The sequence below is a fragment of the Ochlerotatus camptorhynchus genome, unplaced genomic scaffold (assembly GCF_037179485.1).
Source record: "Ochlerotatus camptorhynchus isolate MF236.1 unplaced genomic scaffold, CSIRO-AGI_Acam_v1.1 ptg000213l, whole genome shotgun sequence".
In the NCBI taxonomy this organism is placed as follows: domain Eukaryota; kingdom Metazoa; phylum Arthropoda; class Insecta; order Diptera; family Culicidae; genus Ochlerotatus; species Ochlerotatus camptorhynchus.
Window position 1 is genome coordinate 6,916,662 of NW_027040703.1, and position 24,556 is coordinate 6,941,217.

The 24,556-nt window shown below is 38.7% G+C and overlaps 2 protein-coding genes across 4 annotated transcripts in view; both read left to right on the forward strand.

Moving 5' to 3' along the window:
- The window catches only part of LOC135703430 (regulator of nonsense transcripts 3B-like), a 406,370-nt gene that overhangs the window by 94,204 nt on the left and 287,610 nt on the right, over positions 1 to 24,556 (forward strand). The window lies entirely within an intron of this gene.
- Positions 1 to 24,556, forward strand: part of LOC135703418 (beclin-1-like protein B) — a 145,945-nt gene that overhangs the window by 76,614 nt on the left and 44,775 nt on the right. For all 3 annotated transcript variants that reach the window (XM_065224636.1, XM_065224635.1, XM_065224634.1), the window contains exon 10: positions 4,671 to 5,284. In XM_065224636.1, the coding sequence (XP_065080708.1) occupies positions 4,671 to 5,284 (614 nt within the window). The remainder of the gene's footprint in view (positions 1 to 4,670; positions 5,285 to 24,556) is intronic.

Below are 24,556 nucleotides of genomic sequence, written 5' to 3' on the forward strand. Positions count from 1 at the left end.
CATGAGCATGCGATGAGGATTACTGAGCTTCCCCTCTCTGATGAACCATTGCATAAGAGAACCACAGTTCTAGCCTGAAGTGATAGTATCACACTTGTTACTCCTTTATTTGAAAGCCGCGTCGTAGTACCATAGAGATAACTCTAAGACAAGTAGGTCGTGTAGAAACGTGCTCAACTTTTTGGCTCACCTCTGGTACTATCTTCGGTCCCAAGCTTGTCGAATCACCCCTCGAAACATAGGAAAAACCAATAACCCCTCATTTTATCTGTCAAACTTTCATAGCGAATCAAAACAAACATTGCGTAGAACTAGAATGTCGACTAGAATAGGGTACGTTAATCGTTTGCTTGGGACCAATAGGCTACTAAAGTGGTGAGCCAATTTAAAATCGTTAGTTTCGTATTGATTGTTGGTAGTACGCTCACGTATAGGCACTGACGTTGGGTGTGATATTAGCGGGTTTTGCCGCAAATCACTCTTATTTTATTTATTTTTGCGCAGATAGATTTATTTGGGTTTGCAAGGGAATTATACTATTGAAATGTTTCAGAAAGTGCCCAACGGTGCTGCTTCTATTTGCGTGACAAGCTTTCATTGTTGAAGCATTACTCAGGGAACAATGTTAAACATCATTTTTGTACATGGTATTGTAACTTATCTTATATGTGCTTCATTTTGATTTGGGATAAATGTTTGAACTGTGGCTCGGGATTTTCACTGTGGCGTGCTTCTATAGTGACATAAAGGGCGAACACGAAATTATTGCGACACATTCAACAGGGCATAACTTTTTTACCATTGGGTAAAAATCAATCAAATTTTGCACACTTTCTCATTGATGTGTATTGTGTACATGCTGTCAAACTCGAAGTCGTGTTTTTCGATTCAACGAAAATGTAGGTGAACCAACGCGAGTTGAGAGAACAAATTCTTTCCAAACACCTGGAATTTCCTGACCTGTCGCACCGGCAGTTGGGAAAAATGTTGAACATTCACCATTCAACCGTCTCCAGAGTGTTGAAGCGGTTCCAGGAGCGGTTGACGTTGGACCACGGCAAAGGAACTGAAAGAAAACCGGGACCGGAGAACAAAAAAACGGAGGGAAAGGTGAAGCGGATGATTAAAGCAAATCCCAACGTCTCAAGCCGTGATTTGGCTAAAAAGATCGGCATGTCGCAGAGCTACGTCCAGAATGCATACATACATACAAGGTACAGAACTTCCCAAACCGCGATGAGCGGCAACAATCGACGGCTAAAACTCGGGCACGGAAGCTCTACGAGAAGATGCTGACAAAATATGGCTGCTGTGTGATGGACGACGAAACGTATATAAAAGCCGATTTTAAGCAAAGTCCGGGGTTGGAGTTTTTCACCGGCAAGAGCAAGTTCGATGTGGACGATAAATTTAAGAAGAAGAAAATGTCGAAGTTCGCCTCCAAATATCTCATTTGGCAGGCCATCTGCTCTTGCGGACTGAGGAGTGAGCCTTTCGTGACAAAGGGCACAGTAAATGGCGAGATCTACAAATCTGAGTGCCTCGAGAAGCGCCTTTTGCCGTTCTTGCAGCAGCACGACGAAGCTCCGCTATTTTGGCCAGATTTGGCATCATGCCACTATTCTAAAAGTGTCCTGGAGTGGTATGAGGCCAATTCTGTCCATTTTGTTCCAAAGGACATGAATCCGCCAAACTGTCCGGAGCTGCACCCGGTGGAGCAGTACTGGGCAATAATGAAGCGGGAACTTCGGAAGAGCAAGAAGACAGTCAAAGACGAGAAGGACATGTTAAGAAAATGGAAAAAAAAAACTGAGAAACTGGTACCGGATGACACTGTAAAGACTTTGATGGAGGGCATCAAGCGAAAATGCGTTCAATTTTACACTCAAGGCTCCATCGATTAACTTTTCTTTTGATTTTTGAAGTAAATATATGTATAAAACTACCCTAAAATTTTGGTTTGATTCTAAACATTATAAGAAAATTGGCATGAGTGAGTGTAGTTGGAGCATATACCTTTTTTTATTTTAAAAATCAGCTAGGAAACTTATTTAAAAGTGAAGCATTTTAGTCACTTGAAGGTGTCACTTGGGTCGATCTAAGATATAATAAATATAGATCAAAGTCAAAATTACTTGAAACACGTTAAATTTCAGATTACATAGCAGTTTAGGTACTTAATAAAGCATGAGTTATGATTGATTAGGTAAGTTAGAGATTTCAATTATTTATTAAATTAGACTAATGAGATATCATAATCATCAAACGAACTGAAAAAAGAAACTTTAGACAGCCTAATAACATTAAGTAGATTAACAAAAGAGGAAGGATGCGGGGGGTCCGCTTAGGGAGGCAACTAGCCTTTTCATATATTGTCTGTTTATTTTGATGGTTGCTTTAAAATATCGATTTGGTATATATGTGAAAGGATGAATCAGTGGGAGATGGATTTTCGGTTTCTTTACATTTTGCAACACAAATCTAGTACTATGTGTCATTTCCTCAAAACCCCCCAATAACCGACCTCTTCAATCCCTTCCTTTTCCCATGGCGTTCAAGTGGTCCGCATAGACTATTCAGCCATTACCCTTCCTTTATCCTCGGCTTTGGATTGACTTGCACTCCCATTGCCCCACCAAACGCTGCAAAATGAAAATGAAAATGGAATCGGATTTTTTCTCGTGTAGGAAGGTACAAATCGGTTTGATCATCTCTCTTTATCAAACTCCCCCGTTGGAGAGGGATGGTGAAGGGTATTCCTAAAAAGTTGTCCTTGCTCGTTTTTTACCTTCTATATACAATTTTTACACTGGCGTACTCTAACGGAACTATCAACTCTATACTTTCATCTCCTCATCTATCGTATAAAAATTACCACTTTAGTCTGTTATTTGAAATTAGCATCTTCAACTATGTAAATCGCTGACTTCACGCAGAAGTAATACAAAACATATAGTCAAAGTTGATTCCGTACTTATTACCAATGCTACCGATGCCAGGGAGGCAGCTCCCACACTTGGACCCTACATATCGATCCATCCACTTTATGCCTCAGAAAATCTTGATGGCGCCGACTGGGATTGAACCCAGGCCCTTTGGAAAAAAGAGACAGTGACGCTTACCACTACACACCACCGGTACCACTGTTCAAGAATCTTGACACATTTTCAAATTTTTAAGTGATCCAAGTACCTATCAGAAGTTATACATTTCTCTAATTTATTTTCTAATATTATAAATTTAATAGAAATGTCGAAGTCTGCGAACGTCTAATGACCCCAGCCCAGTAAGCTGTCGTTCTTCCCCCTCAATCAAAACCTTGCCACTCCCATGCATGAGTATTGAACCAAATTGGAAAATCCTCAACTATGCAAAACATTATCACGATGCAAAAAATCATTTCAACAATAACATTCTAATAAATTGAGCGTGTGTCAAAGAGAGAAACATCGACATTAGAAATCATTCCCAATTTCTAAAATGTAGAAAAAAGTGCCGTACTTCTCTTAGACCTTAGAAACTTGAAACGATAAATTACCTTTTGGTCTGACATATGGAACTATTTTCTATTATGTCAAAGCATTTGTCTTATGCTATTTAAAGATATTGTATCACCCCAGCAGGCCTGGGCTCAATCCCAGTCGGCGCCACCGGGATGTTCTGAGGCATAACATCTACGATCACGCCTTCCTCCGTAAGGGAATTAAAACCATTTTTCCCCGGTTCATGAGTTGATGGGTCGATAGTTAGGATCCAGGTATGGGAGCTGCCTCCCTGGCTCTTTAGTATGACGCGCTTGACGTAGATGGAACACAGCGACTCACGAAGAGCTACTGATTCTGATCAATAGCGGTGCTGCTTCTTCCTCCTTCTATGGATGCTCATGTGAGCTGCAGCTCGCTGCTTGCAGGCAGCCTTTTGTTGTGAACTGGAGAACACCACCACTCATCACGCGGTGATTGAATAAACACCGTTTAGTGAGACCGGATGGAATTCAACTTTGAAATCCGTGTTAGGAAAATCGCTTTTCGCAGGCAATCGGTGAAATTTTTAACTATCATAGAAACAGTTGCACATTCGTGCAAATTTCAATAGTGACATTTTTAAAAATGATGAAGTCTTAAATTAGATGCGTAGAAATATTTCTGATCGATTGGTGATAAAATTATTGAAATTGGTCCAGGGGCAGCTGAGTTATTATTGTTCAAAATCTTTCCTAATTTTGTTACATGTTCCATTTTTGGTTTTCACAAAGTGTACCCCCACATAGAAATCACAGACGTAGTCCTACGTCAACAAAAAAAACGATATATTAATCGTATAACGCATTGGCACACATTTTCCAATACAAACTGCAAGGTTCCTCTGAACGTTCAAATCGTTGATTGCAAAGCAGATTGACAAAACACATTTCGACGTATGCTAAATCAAAAATTCTAAAAAAATATATATAATCATTCAGACTATGGATATATTTTACCACAAAATTCTTAAACTGAATCGAACAATTGCCATTTTGCCACCCAGCACCTTTGAATAGCACTTGAAGTTTCGACTCGGCACAAAGGTCTCAAAATCCACTCGAGCCCTATTGCTGATTTCCGCTCAATTACTGACCAAGATGCTCCTCTTATACCTTCTTCGACGATTTTTCTCCCATCTCTCATCAGGCCAGCCAGGCGCACAATTTTGATTGATTCCGATTGTGAGATATCACTGCCGGAAGAGGAGCGGCCCACCGACGACGACCATGGCTACGGCGGAGGCAATCAGACCTATGCTGTCACCGACCCAGTGGCTAAAAAAAGATTCCCACTTGCCGATGGACCTACGGCTACAACTGCTGCTGATGAAGACGGTGTCGGTGGTATTGGTTCCAGCAAGACTAATAATGATTGCGTCAGTCGTCTGCGACAACGGCAGGAAACGAACATGGGGCAACAGCAGCCAGGTTTGGGACGGCAAGTGTTAGTGGCTGGCAGAGGGAGGCCTTCTGCGAGCAAAGGCAAAAAGGACAACGACGTCGATGCCGTAGAAGAAAAATACCCCAGGGATTATGGTGATAAATTTGAGCGGCGTGAAAGTTGCCTGCTCCAGTCGGAGAAGGAGCTTTGCCAAAATCGTCCGATAATAGGTCAGATTAGACAAGGGAACGGCAGCGACGATGTGGAAGCAGGAATCCACCCGAAAAAGGATGCGAAGGTGTCGGCGGGAAGGAAAACCATCTCTGCCGCTAACGAGCCCGCTTCCGCTCGAACAACGGAGGAGTTTTCTATTGACTTTGGTAAGTGATGTAAATTTATTTCAATCGGGAAAAGCTGCACTACCTACCTACTATACATAGTCCTGGCCCTGCCTAATACTTACTTGTGGGTAGAGAGACAGACGCAGAAACCATGTGCAGATGATGCCATGAAGGGGAGAAGGACGCAGAGACAGATTCCCGCATCTAATTAGCTAATTTCTGCCGGCAGCTGGTGCCGGAATGCTCTGTTTATCTGGAAGGGATTTACACGGGCGAAAGATTTTGTCAATAATGTGGGATGACAGGGATTGTGATTTTCCGCGGCAAAAACTTTTCCGTATCCGGTAATTGAAGTTTTACTTGGCAGCAATCGTTATCCGAAACTTAATGGGATGTCGAGCTTAGCGGCAGCATGGCATGTAGATGGGATGGAGCAGCTTAACGGAAGCGTATGTTTGCCGTTGGATTTGGCTTTTTATGTTTAGTGCTTTGCGGTAGCTGGAACGTGTAAGGCGCTTGTCCTTTATTATATTATGCTTTCCAGCTGTTTAGCTGCATTGTCCAAATAGACGTGCTGCTATGAGGGTTTAATTAACGAGAGGTGTTTTGTTTTGCATTATGACATCGTTAAATTTGAAGGTTATAAGTTTTGGAGTTGGTGTTGTATCGGTAGCGATTAGCATGTTGCTGTTGATCCGTCTTTCAAGAAAGCCATCCATTTTCAAGCTTGTGTCACTCAGCAGAAGAAGAAATTGTTACTGTTTCAGAGCAATAAGAATCAATTCCAAATACCAACCCTATTGCTTTTGCTAGTTTTAGAGTATATGAATCCGACTTGGTACCCATTTCACATCACAGGTCCAAGGTATTGACCATATAGGTTTTACTTTGTTCATCGATTTCAAATCCGCATACGACACAATCGATCGAGATCAGCTATGACAGATTATGCACTAGTACGGATATCCGGATAAACTGACGCGGCGATGGATCGAGTGATGTGCGTTGTTCGAGTATCGGGGATACTCTCGAGTCCCTTTGAATCAAGAAGGCAAGGGTATGGACTTTCGTGTCTGCTATTCAACATCGCGTTAGAAGGTGTGATCAGAAGAGCTGGGATAGAAACGAGTCTCACGATCTTTAGGAAGTCCATCCAGCTTCTTGACTTCGCCGATGACATCGACATCATGGCACGGATCTTTGAGACGATGGTAGAAACGTACATCAGACTGCAGGCTAAAGCTAGGTGGACTAGACTTGCCATCAATGCATCGAAGAAAAAATACATGAAAGGAAGAGGTTCTAGGGAAGACAATGTTAGCCTCCCACCCCGAGTGACGGTGACGAAATCGAGGTGGTCGATGAGTTCATGTATTTGGGCTCACTGGTGACTGCCAAAAATGATACCAGCAGAGAAATTCAAAGACGCATTATGGGAGGGAATCGTGCCTACTTTGGACTCCGGAAGACGCTCCGGTAGAATAAAATTGACCGCCGCACGAAGTTGACTATCTACAAGACGCTGATTAGACCGGTGGTCCTCTATGGCCACGAGTCCTGGACTATGTTCATGGACGACCAACGTGCCCTTGGTGTTTTCGAATGGAAGGTACCATCTACGGTGGAGTGACGGAACGATGAGGAGGCGAATGAACCAAGAATTGCACCAGTTGCTGGGAAAATCATCCATCGTCCACATTGCAAACATTGGGCGACTACGGTGGGCTGGGCACGTCGTCAGAATGCCGCACGACGTCCTAGTGAAAATGGTTCTGGAAAGCGACCTAACAGGAACAAGAAGGAGAGGCGCGCAGCGGGTAAGGTGGATCTACCAAGTAGAAGCCGACCTGCTGACCCTTCGCAGACTACGAGGCTGGCGAAGTGTGGCCATGGACCGAGTAGAGTGGAGATGACTTCCCCGGACAGCAGAGGTCAACAAGGCTTTAGCCTGATTGGTAAGGTACGTAAGGTTTTACTCAAATATGGTGCAGTATTTCATTTATTGATTGATCTTTTAAAAAAACTCCATGAATTACAAATAAGTTGGTACAACCAGATTTAAAAGTTCAATTGAAAACACAAAGAGCTAGCTAAATATTCACTATCAACAACAAATCTCACCTAAGAATTATATCAGAGGTTTTCTGAAAGTTGTACTTCAAGAAAGTTATAAGTCATATATTGTACGAACGTTACATGAATGAATTTGAATCTGAGGTCTGAGGAAGATTCGGAACAGCCGTTAAAATGGTTATTTCAAGATTTTTTTTTAAATCAATTGTACTGATGCTACGTAAAATAATTGAGACATGGGATCGGAATGTGAACTCTCGGAGGGGTACAGAGTAGAGATAGTCAAGTATAAGCGAGAATTGAATTGGCTGGTTTTGAGTCAAACGAATTGTCAAAGCCAGAGCTATCTTGATTTCATTGGCAGTGTTTTTAGAAACCGCCTAGGCATAGGATGCCAAGGCAGTTTGTTTTCAATTCTCTTCTAGCTTAATACTAGACCCTCTCTAGTAGGTACACAGTAGCTCTTGAGACGATCCGGAACTTCGGTGAAATTCATAATAATTCACGAAACTGATCCTAGAACTCTGTAATTGTTCAAGGTCACGTATAGTGACGATCCATATCCCAGTCTTATTTTCAAATATATTCATTTATCTTTAGAAATTCATGAATTCACCACTTGATCTTAAATATTCCAGATCTTCAGGAGGACCAACCCGTGGTCCCAATGATCCACGTTCCGATCATCAATTTAATTAATGTATATATCACAACTACTGGGCCTCTCTTAACTCAGTTGGTAAAGGTGCAGCTACATGGTAAAACGATGCTGGAGGTGGCTGGGTTCGATTCCCGGTCCGATCTAGGAATTTTTCGGATTGGAAAATTTCTCAACTTTCCTGGGAATAGAGTACACACTTAGAATTTTTTACAGGAGTCAGTATTTTTTTACTGGGTTTTTGAATTACTGAAAAACTCGGTTAAAATTCAAATGACCGTTATTCGTAAGATTCGATAAAATTGACAAATTTTTTTTTTTCATCGTTAAACGGGGTTAACAGAAGTAAGTCTGTAAATTTTCGTAACACATTTACTCAACTTTGAATTTTTCACAGATTTTTTAAATTTTACCGAACAGTTCCGCAATTCAAAAACTCGGTAAAAATTACTGACTGGATAAGTGTGTAGGATTGAACTTGCCACATAATTATACTAATGCAGAAATGGTACAGGAACCGAAAGCTATCAATTAATAACTGTGGAAGTGCATCTAGAACACTAAGTTGAGAGCACACAATAAGCTACTATGCGATAAACTATAATCTATAAATGCGAAGAAAAAGAAAAAAAAAGAAGATGACAATTACACGTACTCCCGCTACCATATTAGAAAAGGCATCCCCTTGGATAAAATCTCCTCGTACATTGTACGAGTTAGGTAGAGAAGTGTGCGTTTGGCTTGTACTGTCGCATTAATGGCCCTTCGCTCATTTTCAACTTTTATTCAATTTTCAACTCATGGACCTGGGACCAACGGCTTTACTTCCCATCCGAAGGAAGGCGTGATCAGAGATGTTATGTCTCAGAACATCCCGGCGGTGCCGACTGGGATTGAACCCAGGCCTGCTGGGGTGAGATGTAATCACGCTTACCAACAGACACTCTTGTAAGTGAAGAAATCTAGAGTAACATTTGAAATGGGCCTATGTCTAAAACGTAAACAAACCAGAAAATGAGATTAAAATGTTACCGCCACTATTCAATTCATATTTAAGAAAATTTAAGTATTTTAGGCATTTATATTGTTAACAAGAACTATAGTAACTGTATCTCAGTAAACAAGATCTGAAATATGCGAAAAACTTTCAAAAATATATGAAAAACAATAACAATTCTAGATAAACTTTTCAAAAAAGGTCCTATCTGCATTGATCGATCCTCTTCATTGACTTTCTCTTTCGTCAGTAACTCAGCTGCAAAACCTTTCCCTGTTGTATTTGACGTTTTGGACGATATATAAGAACTTCCTTTATCAAACTATGTGGTAGAATTAGTGCGAAATCTGTTTGCATAGCAGTGGTTATGAAAAGAGAAAGTCAATGAACAGAATCGATCAAAGCAGATAGGTACATTTGAAATGTTCATCAAGAATTTAATTTCATAAATTGACAAGCCTTTTTGTGAATCTTTCAATGCTTAGGCCATTTTTGTTAAGCCGTTGTGCTTCTCATCAGAAATGGTACGCCGTTTGATAAGCCTTTTCGCAGCGTCAAATAAATTCAAAACAAATCATCGGCCCTGTCTCAAGCAGTAGGGCCTAGCTTTGGTTTGAAAATTTTCAACCATCGGCCCTTCTACGCCACTAGGCTTATCAATGAAATGAAATAAATTAATGGTTGAATCAAAAAATTTCGACAATCGGCCGTTTCGAAAATCGAGCTATTTTTAATGAATTTTATCGATTATGCGGAACTTTCCTACACGATTAGTAGCTATCAAGCGGTGCTAAAGAATGGTATCAAAACCCATTTTTTTTTTCAAAACCCGTTTTGGACATAGGCCCATTTCAAATGTTACTCGAGAAAAGTCATGCCCATCATGAGAAAAAAAATTGAAACAATTTTGCTAAATTTAAAGACAAAATCTATATTATGCATGCTACAGTTATAATTTTAGAATTTATAACTTTAAGGGATATTCCCTCCCTTTGGCTAGTTTTTGCACTTTGTTGCTGGTGGGCGGGCTTAATTTCATGCTTCATAGTGGAGTGTTAGAGACGGTAGGTTTATGGCTGGCGTTGCTGGTTCATGCCGCGATAGAATGCTTCCCCTCTCTGATAAACCACTGCATGAGAGAACCAAAGATCTAGTCTAGCAGTGATAGTAGAACACTTGTTACTCCTTTGTTTGAGAGCCGCGTTGTAGCACGCTTACATATAGGCAATGAAACTATCTTGAAACAATACACACGGAATTCAGTGTTAAAGCTGCCAACATAGGCTAGTCCTTCTGCTGTATTGTCAAAGATAAAAGAAAAATGTATTCAAATGATTCAAGTCTTGAAAACAAAACTGTCACGCAGCTCCAAAAAAAGAACTCATAACTTTAAGGGATACTCCGAGAATTTTAAGATAATTTTGATATTCTTTAAGAAGTTCCGGAAATTACAGAGAATCCCAGAAAAGTATAAAGAAGTTTAGAAAACTTCAGAAATATTTCAGGAACTTCATGGAAGTGTTCAAGGATTGTTTAACATTTTTTCCGGAATTTCCCATTTATATCAGCGCTTCAAAGGAGCTCTTCGGGAGAGTGCTAGAACTTCAGGAAGCTCCAAGATCAGAAAACGCATTGTCCGGAGGCCAAAAATGGCTTGGGCGTTAACGGGTTAACTTCAGGAAAATAACGGGAGCCTTACAGAAGTTCCGAGAATTTTAGCGAAATCCATAGAAATGCAGTGAAGTTTTAATATTTTGTTTTAGGACAATTTCTGAAGCTTCACAGAAGTTCATAGAACTCCAGTTGAATTTAGGAAGGTTCCGAGAACCTCAGCAGAAAACCCAATAGAAAAGCTCAATGATCATCAGGATGATGCAGAAACATTTTATGTTATGTTTCGTTAACTTTACGGCAATTTCAAGTATTGTGGAAACTTCAGGTACACAGCAAAAAATAAATTTTAATATTACATCCAAGGGTATGCACTCCAATCATGTCGAAAATTTCATGTAATTTTTAAGGCCACAAAAATAAACAAATGCAGTAAAAGCAGCGTAATGTCAGTTAATGCACTGTATTAATGATAGTTTTGCCTTTTTTAGCCAATAATATTACACCATATTTTCGACACGATTGAAGTGCATCCACTTTGAGTGTTCACTCGGCTGCCGACAAAAGCAGGCCACTCTCGATGTGTGCTACGCGATCGTCTGTTTTCTCGGCAGCAACCATTGTGTGGTCCTCCTCATTGTTCTTCATCAGCAGTTCTTTCGGTCGATGCGTCGTCGACTTTGGAAAGCAACCTTTTCGTGATGAGTGTGTGAGTGCTGACCACGTTTTGCGTCCATTGCTGCAATGGACGCGCTCTGACCCTTGTTGGCGTATTACAATTTGCCATACAATGAAACTACTGGAAGCGGCTCCAGTTCTGATGGAGGAGGCTTTTTGGATAGCGGAAGATAAAGTGTTTATTGTGTTGTACCTTTTGACTATAGTTTTAAGATGTATTGTATAGTGACCAAGAATCCTCGGCTCTGTAAAGTTAATTCGGTTGAGCCTTATCAAATAAATTAATAAACAAAAAAAAAAAAGTGCATCCACTCTGATGTGATATCAAAATTAATTTTTTGCTGTGTAATATCATCGCAGTTGCATTAATTTCACGAAAATAAGATGCTTCTAGTATTTCAGGAAGTCGAAAGAACTTCATAGAAGTTTAGAAAACTTTATAAAAATTTCTTGAATTTCACAGCAGTTCAGAGAACTCCAAGGAAGTACCGTTTGAAAAACATCAGATGAATCTCAAGGACTACAGACAAGTTCCATGTAAATCAGTGAAGATGAAAGTACCTCAGAGAAATTCTATTAACTTCAGAGAAATTGCAAATATTATTAAGGGAAGTTTTGACTACTTCAAAATGTTCCAAGAATTCCAGAAAATTGGTGGGAGCTTCAGGAAAGATCCATGAACATTAGGCACATTGAGGAAACTTCGGGGAGGTTTAGTGATTTTAAGGGATGTTAAATGATGTTAAAGCAAGCTCCGTGAGCATCAAACTTTCTAAAACGTCTGAAAAATTGTAGAAACTTCCAGCAAGATCAAAGAACATCACGACAGTTCCATGAACTTAAGGAATATTTTGAAAGCTTTGAAGAAATATTGAAAACTGCAGAGAAGTCCAAAGAACTCTACTTCTAAAGTTTAGAGACATTTTATGAAAGTTACATAAATTTTAAGACAGTTCCGAGAACATCAAAGAAAATTAAGGAATCGCAAGGGCTGCTTTATGCACATCTGGAAAATTTCAAAAACTCAGCAGTGAGAATATTATGAAATTTCGAAAAACACAGGAGAACTGCAATAGCTTAAGAAATCTCTCTTAATATTCTTCAGGATCTCTCTTGGGTCGTTTGTCGTTTGTTATAATTTTCATGTAATTTGATGCATCTTGAAGAACAAATGAATAATTTTCGGAAAAATCACAAATTATGACAACTTCTCCATTTTTATGAGTATTTTTTGTATTTTTCAAGAAACTAGTCTGCTGAGTTTTAATATAATCATGGGATACCAGTTTTTCCAACTTTTCGCAAAAATAAGGAACAAATCCATCTAATGGTTTTACAAGTTTCTCTAAACTACATCGATCAGTTGAAACCCATTGTTCAAAACATATTTCAGACATACCCTGTTCTTCGAATTTTTCTGAAAAACTTCTTTCAAAATCTGAGAGACCTGGACAACGTTCGCATTCGCGGAGATAACAATGTTTAGTTCTGGATGATGAGCTGCATATCGAGGCCATGTCGAGATGTAGATGGCTGCGGCTCGGCGATGTCCATGACTGACGGTTGCACTTCTAGCTCCAGATTTTCAGCACATTGTTCGATTCTATTTAAATTCAAGCGACACGTATCACAGAATGATAGAGATGTATCCAAATTAAATTTCCACTCTAGGAACTTATGTTTTTCAATCAAATTTTCGGATAATTTATGAAGCTTTGACGAACACCGTTTATTAGGAAACGGCTTGCAACACTCGACCTTCTTGAATTCCATATTCAAATTATACTTGTTCACTCAAAAAGATGTTTTAGTGATGTCTGTTTTCAAAAGGATGTTCATGCTTATATACAAACGTAGGTACCATTTGGATATTCAGGTATAAAAATTGTTTTGGTTTTGAAGCTACTCTTACAGAGAAGCTCTTGTTTTCATGAAAAATATTATGGAAGACATTATAATGTACCTAAAATAAAAAGATGCTACGCTTGATAATGAAAATAAATGCAACTTATCTTGTGTTGGTTTCTATACTTCAGTAGTAGGTATCTAGTATCTTGCTAAACTTATCAATGCTGATGGAGAATCACGATTAACTTATGAAAATGGCTTATTTTCTACAAAAAATTGATTTTGATGAAAGTAAATTTGAAATATCTCCAAAACGGTTATATTTAGGAAGTTTATCGATATGAGCACTATCGTTTGAAATGATTTTTATATTCATATACTAAAATCAAACTGAACATTTTGCCGTAAATAATGAAATTTTCAAAAATGCCTCAAAAGTTGCTCTTAGAAAAACTTTTTTATTGAAAGTTTGTCCATTCTAGAGTTGTTTTCAAAACTTCTGCTTTCTATTCAAGTTTTTATAAAAAAATATAAAAAAAACCAAAATTACATTTTTTTTTGTTATTTGAATTTTAAGGTTTACTTTTATTTATTTTTTTTTGTAAAAAAAACGAAAAAAAAATTCCGTGTGTATTTTTTTTTTTATTAAACCTTATTAGTTTCCTACAACTCCTTCTTAGTAAATTTTTTTTCTACAACAAACTGTTTTCGAACTACATTTTATAAAGGTATGTGTGCAAAAACACATAGGCCATTTTCAAAAATTACCCTTGAGTCAAAAGGGTCTCCTCTCCTGCGGAAAATACTTGGTCTTTCATACAAATCGAAGATGGTCGAGCACGATTTCAGGTATATTCAGCTCATTCTGGATGGAATCCCTCAATATGGGTATTTCTGGAATCAGGGTTACGTGTACGAACTGAAAATCTATGTCTGACGCCATTTTGAAATCCAAGATGGCAGCATCCAGTTTCAGAAAACCTGGAAAATAATGTCAAATAGCCCACAATATGGGTATTTTTGGAATCAGGGTTACGTGTACGAACCGGAAATCCATGCCTGACACCATTTTGAAATCCAATATGGCGGTATTTGGTTCATAAAAAACTGGAAATATCATAAATATCCCCACAATATGGGTATTTTTGGTTTTCTGTACCCGGATGCCGCCATCTTGGATATCAAAATGGGGTCAGACATAGATTTTCAGTTCCTACATGTCACCCTGATTCCAAAAATACCCATATTGAGGGGTGTTGACAGTATTTTCCAGTTTTTCATGAATCGAATACCGTCATCTTGGATTTCAAAATAGTGTCCGGCATGGATTTCCGATTCGTACACGTAACCCTGATAAAAAAAATACCCATTATGTGGGCTATTTGACATTATTTTCCAGGTTTTGTGTATCCGGATGCCACCATCTTAGATTTAAAAATGGCCTCAGACTGGCTTGCAATTGCTCATTACAGCTAAAATGCTATTTTTCGTAATTATGAAACAATGAGATACTATAACGATAATTTTTATTTGTTAGATGCAAGAAGAGGTGGTAAAGTGTGTATGACATATAAAATTTGTCAATTTTGCTTTCAGAAGGTCACAATAGCGATTAGCTGTAACGATGAGCGAGCAATCAGCGATCATAAAATCGCTATTTGTGACCTTCTGAAAGCAAAATTGACAAATTTTATATGTCATACACAAACTTTACCACCTCTTCTTGCATCTTACAAATAAAAATTATCATTATAGTATCTCATTGTTTCATAATTACGAAAAATAGAATTTTAGCTGTAATGAGCAATTGCAAGCCTGGCCTCAGACATAGATTTCCAGTTCCTTCACGTCACCCTTATTCCAAAAATACCCATATTCAGGGGTATTGACAGTATTTTACAGTTTATCATGAACCGAATACCGTTATATTGGATTTTGAAATGGCATCAGGCATGGATTTTCGGTTCCTACACGCCACTCAGATTCCAAAAATACCCATATTGTGGGTTTTTGACATTATTTTCCAGGTTTTCTGAAACCGGATGCCGCCATATTGGATTTAAAAATGGCGTCAGACATAGTTTTCCAATTCCTACACGTCACCCTGATTCCAAATATACTCATATTGTGGGGTATTGACAGTATTTTCCAGATTTTCATGAACCGGATACCGCCATTCGTAAAAAGAAAACTAGTTATTTGGGATTTACTTTGTAAAAAAAAAACCTCGTAATTTGGGATTTACTTCGTAAAAAGAGGGACGTAAATTGAATACTGCGTAAAAAAAAGACTTCGAAAACGGAGGTTTCAGTGTATCTTTGATAATGCGGGTAAATTTGATATAAGAATTTAATGACTAAATTTACCTTCTGCAGTATTTTCCAATTAAATACATTGGTTCCATTTTGTAGCTTAGGGTATTATCTTTGATAACGTATAGAGTTTTTATAAAGTTTGTGTTGCATATTTCCATATATAAAAAAAAAAACAATCTTTTTTTTTTGGCCTATTACTCAAACAATCACTTATCAAATGTGTTTCTGATAAAGCCATCCCAAAACAAATGCTGTCTTCTTTTTGATTATGATGTTTCTGATTAAATATTTATTCAAAGTTTCATACTTCTTGAACTAGATTGTGTGAGTTTAACGCATATTTTTTCAACATTAATCGAGTATTATCAAAGTAACCCCAAAGCAAAAAACTGATGTTCGGTCACAAGACAAAAAAAAATAGTGCAAATGCAATAATTTCTTTTAAACATATTACTTACATATGGACTCTAGGATCCTCTGTACCTACTTGTTTAAAAAATAAAATTTGAAAAACATTCATTGTTGTAAAACATATTTAGAATATGCTTAAAAAACTATCAAAGTAAACCCGTTTTACGGTATCGCAGAATAGAACAATGATAATGGGTTTGGCTTATTAAGCTGAGAGCCTGGCCAACTCTAGTTGGCGAAAGTATTTTACGTCTCAGATATCCATAGCCAACAACACAAATTGATTGTATTTAATCAGTAAGAGGGAACTGAATTATGTGTACATGCAGTTGTACATTATTTTACAACAATTACGGGCGCAAGGATTGAAGGTGGGTAGGGGACGCACATATGAAAAAATCAGTGAGTAATCAGCTCTAAATTTACCATGACAGCACTGATTGGATATAAGAGAAACATGTTTTGCCTTTACTAGAATTAATATTAGTTTTTTTAAGTGTAGAAATTTATTCTAACTATTTCAACAATACCTTATTTTTCACCGTACCTATTCAATCCGGCCCGTTTCCATACTCAAAATCTAAAACTCAGCACTAGATTTCCATTAAAAAGGCTAATTGAATTCTGAACATATCCAACAACATTCTCCTGACCTGAAACGTACATCAAATGACCGTAAAATCTCTCGCAGCTATTGCAACACGTAATCACATCGCGTTCTGAATATTCATGAATCCGTGTACCGAGAACAGCACCCGGTATTTGATCGATCATCCTTTGTTTAAGACGGCGACGGCGACGACGTTCAAAGCAAAAATCCTGCAACTCTGAAAACTTTGTTGGTAACGAACTACATGCACTGACTTCTGATGTTTTCGCAGAGCGCCCGGTTTGCAACAATCTCTAGAATTTTCATTACACATCAAACCGAAACCGATATCCGAGAGAGGATATCGCTTACACAGACAGGGTACGTAGTTACATTGTTCCCGGCTTTTGCTTCCAGCCACCCAACCTCCCAACCCAAGCCTCCAATTGGTTTTCATGTTTAACAGTTTCTCCTCTATTTCAAAAATTAAACAATCAATCTTGCTTCCTTACGAACGTCACACCGTGGGGCTAGCTTCTACCTTTAGACAGGCTGTCAATAAAGGGGAAGCAGCGCAAGGTAAGTAGGATAAGAACGGAAAACCGAGAAAATGCTCCGGTTACCGACAAGCTCACGAAAGCTCTCAGTCAATACCTTTTAGTCTCGGATGGCTCGATTCATTCCTATGGAAGATTTTTCTTCTTCTCCAACTGCTGCAGTTGGGATTATCATTGAATCCTCTTTCTCCGTTGCAGTAGCTGCAGAAAAATAAGTTGGCGTACCGGGATTTTAAACACTTTAAGCTCTTAAAAAGGGTAGTGAATGCCAATACTCTTCAATTTGACGATTTCGTGTAGCTAGGTACCTTCTGATCGGGCAACCATTTCCCTTTCTCCCTTATTAACATTTACTAGGTGGGTAGGGTTGGTAGCCATTCCTGGGTGCTGCGCGATTTGATTCCTTTGTTTTTCCCGTACCTTGGGAAAGAAATCGGGGCCACGTCGTCGTCGTCGTCGTCGTGGTGGATTCGATTGAGGTTTGGCTGGCATTTTCCCATACGCTATGGAAAATAAATCGATTTTACATGAACTGAATCAAGGTGAGCCAATATTTTATGGCGCTACGCGGTTTATCTTGCCCGCCGCAGGCAGAGACTTCATCGTTCCCTAGAAGACCACAACCATTGTTGCACTAGGCGAATGTTTGCTCGCCTGCTCCAGCTGTGATTCCGAACGCGGAGCTAGGGCTGGGAGTTTTTTTTCTCCTCCTTGCGCTGTAACGAGTGAGTGATCTATTTAAGGATTACCTATTTGCCTTCCTCGGGGGAATTCGAGGTCTTGTAGCTGCCATCGGGGAATAATAAATTGCTGTCGAGATTGGATTTGCCCCGTGTTACCCGGAGGGATATCTCAGCTGAAGAGTTGTGACGACTGGAGAGCGCACAAGGATTGCAGTTTGAGTGTGATTTTATTTGAGGGTTTTTTTTTTTGTCTGAAATGCTTGGTAAGGGGCTGTACATATAGCACGTGGCCCAAGTAACATACAAAACATCTTTTTAAATAAGAATTAGAAATGCATGTTAGCAGCGCCGGTGGTGTAGTGATAAGCGTGATTAACTCTCACCCCAGCAGGCCTGGGTTCAATCCCAGTCGACGCCGCCGGGATGTTCTGAGGCATAACATCTCTGATCACGCCTTCCTTCGGAAGGGAAGTAAAGCCGTTCGTCCCCGGTTCATGAGTTGATGGGTAGGGTCCCTGGTGTCGGTAGCATTGGTGCTCAGCACGGAAAACAAGATCGACGGAAAACAAACTAGAATATCCTTTGGTTTGTTTTTGCTGTCGATCTTGTGCTGAGCACCAATGCTGCCGACGCCAGGGAGGCAGCTCCCACACACCTGGACCCTACCCATCGACCCATACAACTTATGAACCGGGGACCAACGGCTTTTCTGAGGCATAAAAATCTCTGGTTACGTCTTCCGTCGGAAAGGAAGTAAAGCCGTTGGTCCCGGCCGCGTGTGCATTGATGAACGGGTGCGATATCCTACGCAGGTGTGGAAGCTGCCTTCCTGCACATTCGATTGCCGTCAATGGATGGCAATCGATGTCCGTCGGTGATTGGCAGTAGATTGCGGAGCAGAGACCGACGTTATATTAAGGTACAGGTAAGGACAGTTTGTATCGACAGCCAAATATTTCTCCGAACTTTTCTAATGTTCCGGAAGCTACCCTGAAGTTCTCGTAATTTTCCACGTCCCTGAAATTCCTGGAACTTCGTTCCTGAACATTCCTGATGTTGCCTTTAAGATCTCTGCACACTAAGAATATTTCATAGATATTTTGTGAAATTTTACCGAAATCTTAAAAACTGAAGGTTCAATAAGCATTTTTCACAGTTATCCTGTATTTTCCGTCAATGCTACCGACACCAGGGACCCTACCTATAGACCCATCAACTCATGAACCGGGGACCAACGGCTTTACTTCCCTTCCGAAGGAAGGCGTGATCAGAGATGTTATGCCTCAGAACATCCCGGTGGCGCCGACTGGGATTTAACCCAGGTCTTTTGGGGTGAGAGGCAATCACGCTTACCACTACACCACCGGCGCCGCTTGAAGCTATCGAAACTTACACTAAAATATGTTAAAACTTCCATGTTGTTCTGGACATTCTTGTAGTTCTTGGACCCACTTTAACGTTTTAAGAATTTTCTTTATATTCTTGAAATTTCCATGAAATTCTCAGAACTTATTGAAGGGTTCCTCATTTTTTCGAATGTTATATTGTAGGATTTCTCCATTATACATTTTTTTTGCTTTACACGTGAACAAGGTACTATTTTCAATAAACTATTTTTGAACCATCGTTTTAAAAACTGACGCTTTCTCCCCGATCAGGAGACGCGGAGACTCAACACATTCGCATTATCGTTTTTCTTTCGACACGCTATCTCAACTAATCGATCTTTTGTCGCACTTTCTCTCTTTCTCCGCTCGCGCATAAGCCATTCCCGATGAACATATCAAATGGTCCTATCTGCTTTGATCGATTCTCTTCATCGACTTTCTCTTTTGATAACCACTGCTATGCAAACAGATTTCGCTCTAATTTTACCACATACATTGATAAAGGAGGTTCTTATCTAGCGTCCAATACGTCGTATGCAACAGAGAATGGTTTTGCAGCTGAGTTATTAATGAAAGAGAAAGTCGATGAAGAGAATCGATCAATGCAGATAGGACCTTTTGACAGTGATGGAAAAGTTCGCAAAAAATCACTATGACTCGCGAACTTTTCCCTTGGAGAACTTCGTGAAATATCGCGAACTTTTCCAATACTGCCTTTTGAAATGTTTATCTAGCATTCTCTATTTTCGTCTAACTTGTCTTCGGAAAGCTCATAGATCGGGTTTATTTAGTTTCCCAAGCAGCACACTTCCATCGAAATAAGTTGTTGCAACTTGATTATGCCTGGAATAAGTTCCACACAAGTAACCACAATTTGTCAGTAACAATTGTGCTGCTAGGTTTGTATGAGCATGACAAATACCAAATGCCAGATCAGTGTGGATCTGTTTTCCGAACAAATGCGAAAGTTCGTGCAACTTTGTTATTGCGATTGCGAACGAACTGCATGCTTGGTACTTTTAAGTAAGGGGGGTTTCAATGCGAAAGGAATGATTTATTATTATGACTGTTTTACCACAGACAAACAGACGTAACTCTTTTAAAAAGTTATCCTTGAAAACATAGAACCTCAGTAACGACATCTCTCGGGCTTCTCGCGGAAAACAAGCTTGCTCGCTAACTCGCAAACAATATTGCATTGAAGTTCTATAGAATGTATAGAATCGTCAAAGTGATCCGATGCCAGCGCTGCGGCAAGTAGTTCGCGGAACTCATAATATTCAAATCAACCGCTAAATGCGTGCACGGAGATACACAATGAAGGGTTACGTCTGTTTGTCTGTGGTTTTACATTAAGAGTAGAGCACTACTTCGTCGTAATCGCCCATTTCCGTTCTATCGATCAGAAAAGATCAATAATATCAATGCTATCACTGTGCACAAATCAATAGCTGGTTTGTTCCGATGCGTTAGTTCATTAGCTACAAATAAATCATGTAAGAGCGCATTGTATGAATTTTTACGCTAATTGTTCTCAAAACAAAAGAAGCGCTCCTAGCGAACCCCATTTTTCTACGTTTATCCGTAGGACGAAGAATCTTATGCCGTTTCAATGCATTAGGACGGAATTGAAACTCGTAGAACGTATTTAGAATCAAGAAGCAGTATTACAGTTTAAACAATATCTCAACAATTTGTGACTCTTTATCAAATGTAACGGTACGTATGGAAAGGTGGATAAATTTAAAAGTCATCTTTGACAGAAATATTCATTTTTTTGTTTAAACTCGTTTATAAATGAGAGGTAAAGCGTGGGTTGTGCTTAGTAGGACGGAAATTAGATCAAAAACCCTATCCATTTTATTATTATTTTATACTACACTAAGCTTTCCGCTAACAACCCAATTTCATTACTTCTTTATGATGGCTACCAAGCCTTTGGGGATTTTCCTTATTAGAGAGTTGTATAGATTTTTCTCACTTAATTTTCTTAAATCTTTGATTATCATTAGTCACGTAGATTCCGATTTATCTGAAGCTAGCTAATTGCGTGCTCTAGGTGCTATTAGTGTTCTAGATGCACTTCCACAGTTATTAATTGAGAGCTTTCGATGCCTGTACCATTTTTTCAGTATAATTGTGTGGCAAGTACAATCATACTTCTATGCCCAGGGAATTCGAAACATTTTTCTACCCGAAAAATTCCTATACCGGACCGGGAATTGAATCCAGCCACCTCTAGCATGGTCTTGCATTGTAGCTGCGCATTGATCGACTGAACTAAGAGAGATCCTTATAAACGTTGTAGCTTCATTTTTATACCAATGTCATGACATTTTTACCTCGGAAATGAGTACTTAAGGGGGTAAGATTTTGATAAGTCTGCGCATAGTAGTCGAAATACGTATCTGTCATAGATACCAATGGTTATCTTCCATTTAATACTACTTATTTAATTATGGTATCATACCATAATCTGAAAGCCCTCTGATCTTAGTCTAAGTTCTCGAAATTTTCCTTAAATTCGTGGAACTGTACTGAAGTTCTCGGAAGTCACCCTGAAGGATCGTTAAACTTTCCAGAAGTTTGAAAGTTCTCTGTATATTTTGGTTATTCCCTAAAGTTCTTGGAACATCTCTGAAGTTTCCGAAATTAATTTGAAGAGCTATGAACTTTCCTAATTTATTTCTGGAGTTCCTTGAATTTCTCTCAACTTCAATTAAGTTCATGAAATTTTCTTGAAATAAATAGAACTGACTTGCCTTGAAGTTCTCTTACGTAAACAATGCCGTATTGAAACTGGCGAAAGAAGGTTGATACATTCACGCGATTATTATTTTTTAATGTTTTCTCATGTGATTTACAATGCTAGTAGAGTGGAAATGTAGGTACGACCCAGTGTTGTTCCACTCATGATAAAGAATATCGATTTGCCCTCACAATAGATTCGCTATCACTTGTGATATGCAATGGTAACTCACTCAACATATCAATCGTTACATTGACCTTTCTGAGGTTTATTACACGCACACTTGAATAATCCCATTTTCAAGTGAGAAGTTTGTTATCCTCACTGTCGTTCCAGTCAAAAATATTGGTTTGTTATTGTTATTATCACTTTCGGAAAATCAATACACGCGCATATAGAATTTACTATTTGCTGAGTGGTAGCTGGCGCACACTGATACCACTCAAAGGAGTTGTACTTAAAACGAAACGTTTGTGTTTTTCTTTTCATTGGATGGAAAGTGCATGGTCATCCTTCGAGGGTCAAAAAAGACAAGAATAAGTGAGCGCTGAGTTGTGAGGCTTGTACTCGAAAAAAATGCACCATTTTTATCCGTGTGTAACTTTTTTATCCGTGGGTAAAAATTGATGAAAATCTTTGTATAACTAGTTTGGAGTGAATTGTTTACATGTGCAAAATTTCATAACAATCGGTTCAGTGGTTATTGAGATGTCATCGAAACAAGAAGAAAATCGCGCGCCGTCATGGAAAATCCGACTGCGACCATGAGATGGATCGGAAGACAACTGGGAATCACCCATACAACTGTGTCTCGGGTGGTAAAATCGTTTAAAGAGTCCCAGACGACCGAGCGGCGGGCTGGAAGCAGCGTTGCCAGTATTCCAGATTTATCTGGATTTTCCAGATTTTTAGTCGTCTTGCCAGATACACAGACAGACCACGTATATTTCCAGATTTTTTTACATATGTTCCAGATTTTCCCAGATTTTTTAAACATGTTTTTTTTTAAATATCACTGCAATTGATTTATCATCTAATCAAAAAATTAAAAGCAAAACTTGCTACTCAACTTCTATCAACGTTGGACATTACATAATTAAGGTAATTATGAAAATAGTTCACAGTGAAGTGTAAGGTGAATTCCTTGTGAAATCAAACGAGAATTTCAAGCTAATTCTGAGTAGAGTTCCATCATCCATCAGGCGTATTGTGAGTGCCACGAAGTGAGGGTTCGATTCACGCTCCAGCCGGTGCAAATTTTGACTACCTGAAAATTTCCCTACTGGTCTACTGGTGTGGTGTGTTGTCCGTTGTCTAGTGTTAAATATACAGTCTGGGAAACCTCTGGTTGAAGACGGTGTCAATTGTCTTATCAACTCTGATGACAATTGCATGGAGATTTTGTGAATAAAGGAAATACAATCCGGAAGAGAAATCATAGAAAATTCTTATGATGAAACTTAAGGAGTATGCTGATACGAATCGTGAGAATAATTTCAATGGAATTCTGTTCAATGTTTCTATGGAGATTAATTTTAATAAAATTTTAAGTGCAATTTCTGGGAGACTTTCAAAACCATTGTGGCAAAGTACTTGAGTACTTAGGTAATACTGAAAAGGATTTCAAAACAATTCTGACCATACCTGCAAAGCAGTTTAAAGGAAATTATTGGATAAGTCTGAGAAGAATGTGACGGTCATTCTGAAGAGCGTACCAAGAAAATTGTTAAGAATATTTTAAGAATTTCATAGAGAAAAATGGACACAAAATTTAGCCAATTCTTGGGAATTATTACCAATTTGAGGGAGTCGTGGGATTGGAGAGTGGTTTATAAGAGATTACTAGAGGTCATGCTTAGAACTATTAGAATGTTAATGGAAAAGTTTCGATATTTTCAAGATTATTTTAGGGGAATATTGAAAAGAAATATGATGGAATTCTAGGATGATTCGAATTGAATTAAAAAAAGGCGAATATATCCTGTAAAGAGTTCCAAGTGAATTCAGACTAACAAAAAAAAATCATGATCTGGGACGCAGGAAAATATAAATTCGGGAATTTAGAATCATTGCAAGATCCTGAGACTTCAAAAATTAAGCTGTCAGACTTTCATTTTAGTAATACAGGTATACCTCGATATAATGTAACTGTCACTTTTGACTTCCATCGCTGATTTTTAGCTAACATTCATTGAATCAAACAAAGTAATAACACCATAGGATATATGAGACAATCCTCCATATATTGGTCATGCCAATTTATATGGCTGAATTGTTATTTGTAAGATATCGACGATGGAAGTCAAAAGTGACAGTTACGTTATATCGAGGTATATCTGTATAATACAATTATTCTTTGGCATAATGGTCATGCGAATAGTGGAGTTACCCGTAGTTTAGGTAAACTGTGTGTGAGTTCCACGATGTTACGCTTTGAATCCATTCCATCAAATTTCCTTGATTCTTTGCTTTTCATTCTTTTTTAAAAAAGTTAAAGTTTAAAAAACAATTCTAACCACATTTAACTCAATTTTTGATATGCTGCATAAAGAATATTTGATGGATTTTTGGGCACATCGTGTCAGTACTTTTCAACGTTTGGATGATTTTACCAATGGTAACAAGTTATTTGCTGTATTTAATTTATTTAAACATGTAATTTATAACCACTCTAGTACTTTAAATAAATTCCAGATGATCATACTGACCTATTTTTCCAGGAGATTGGCACATAACTTTGATTTCAATAGCATT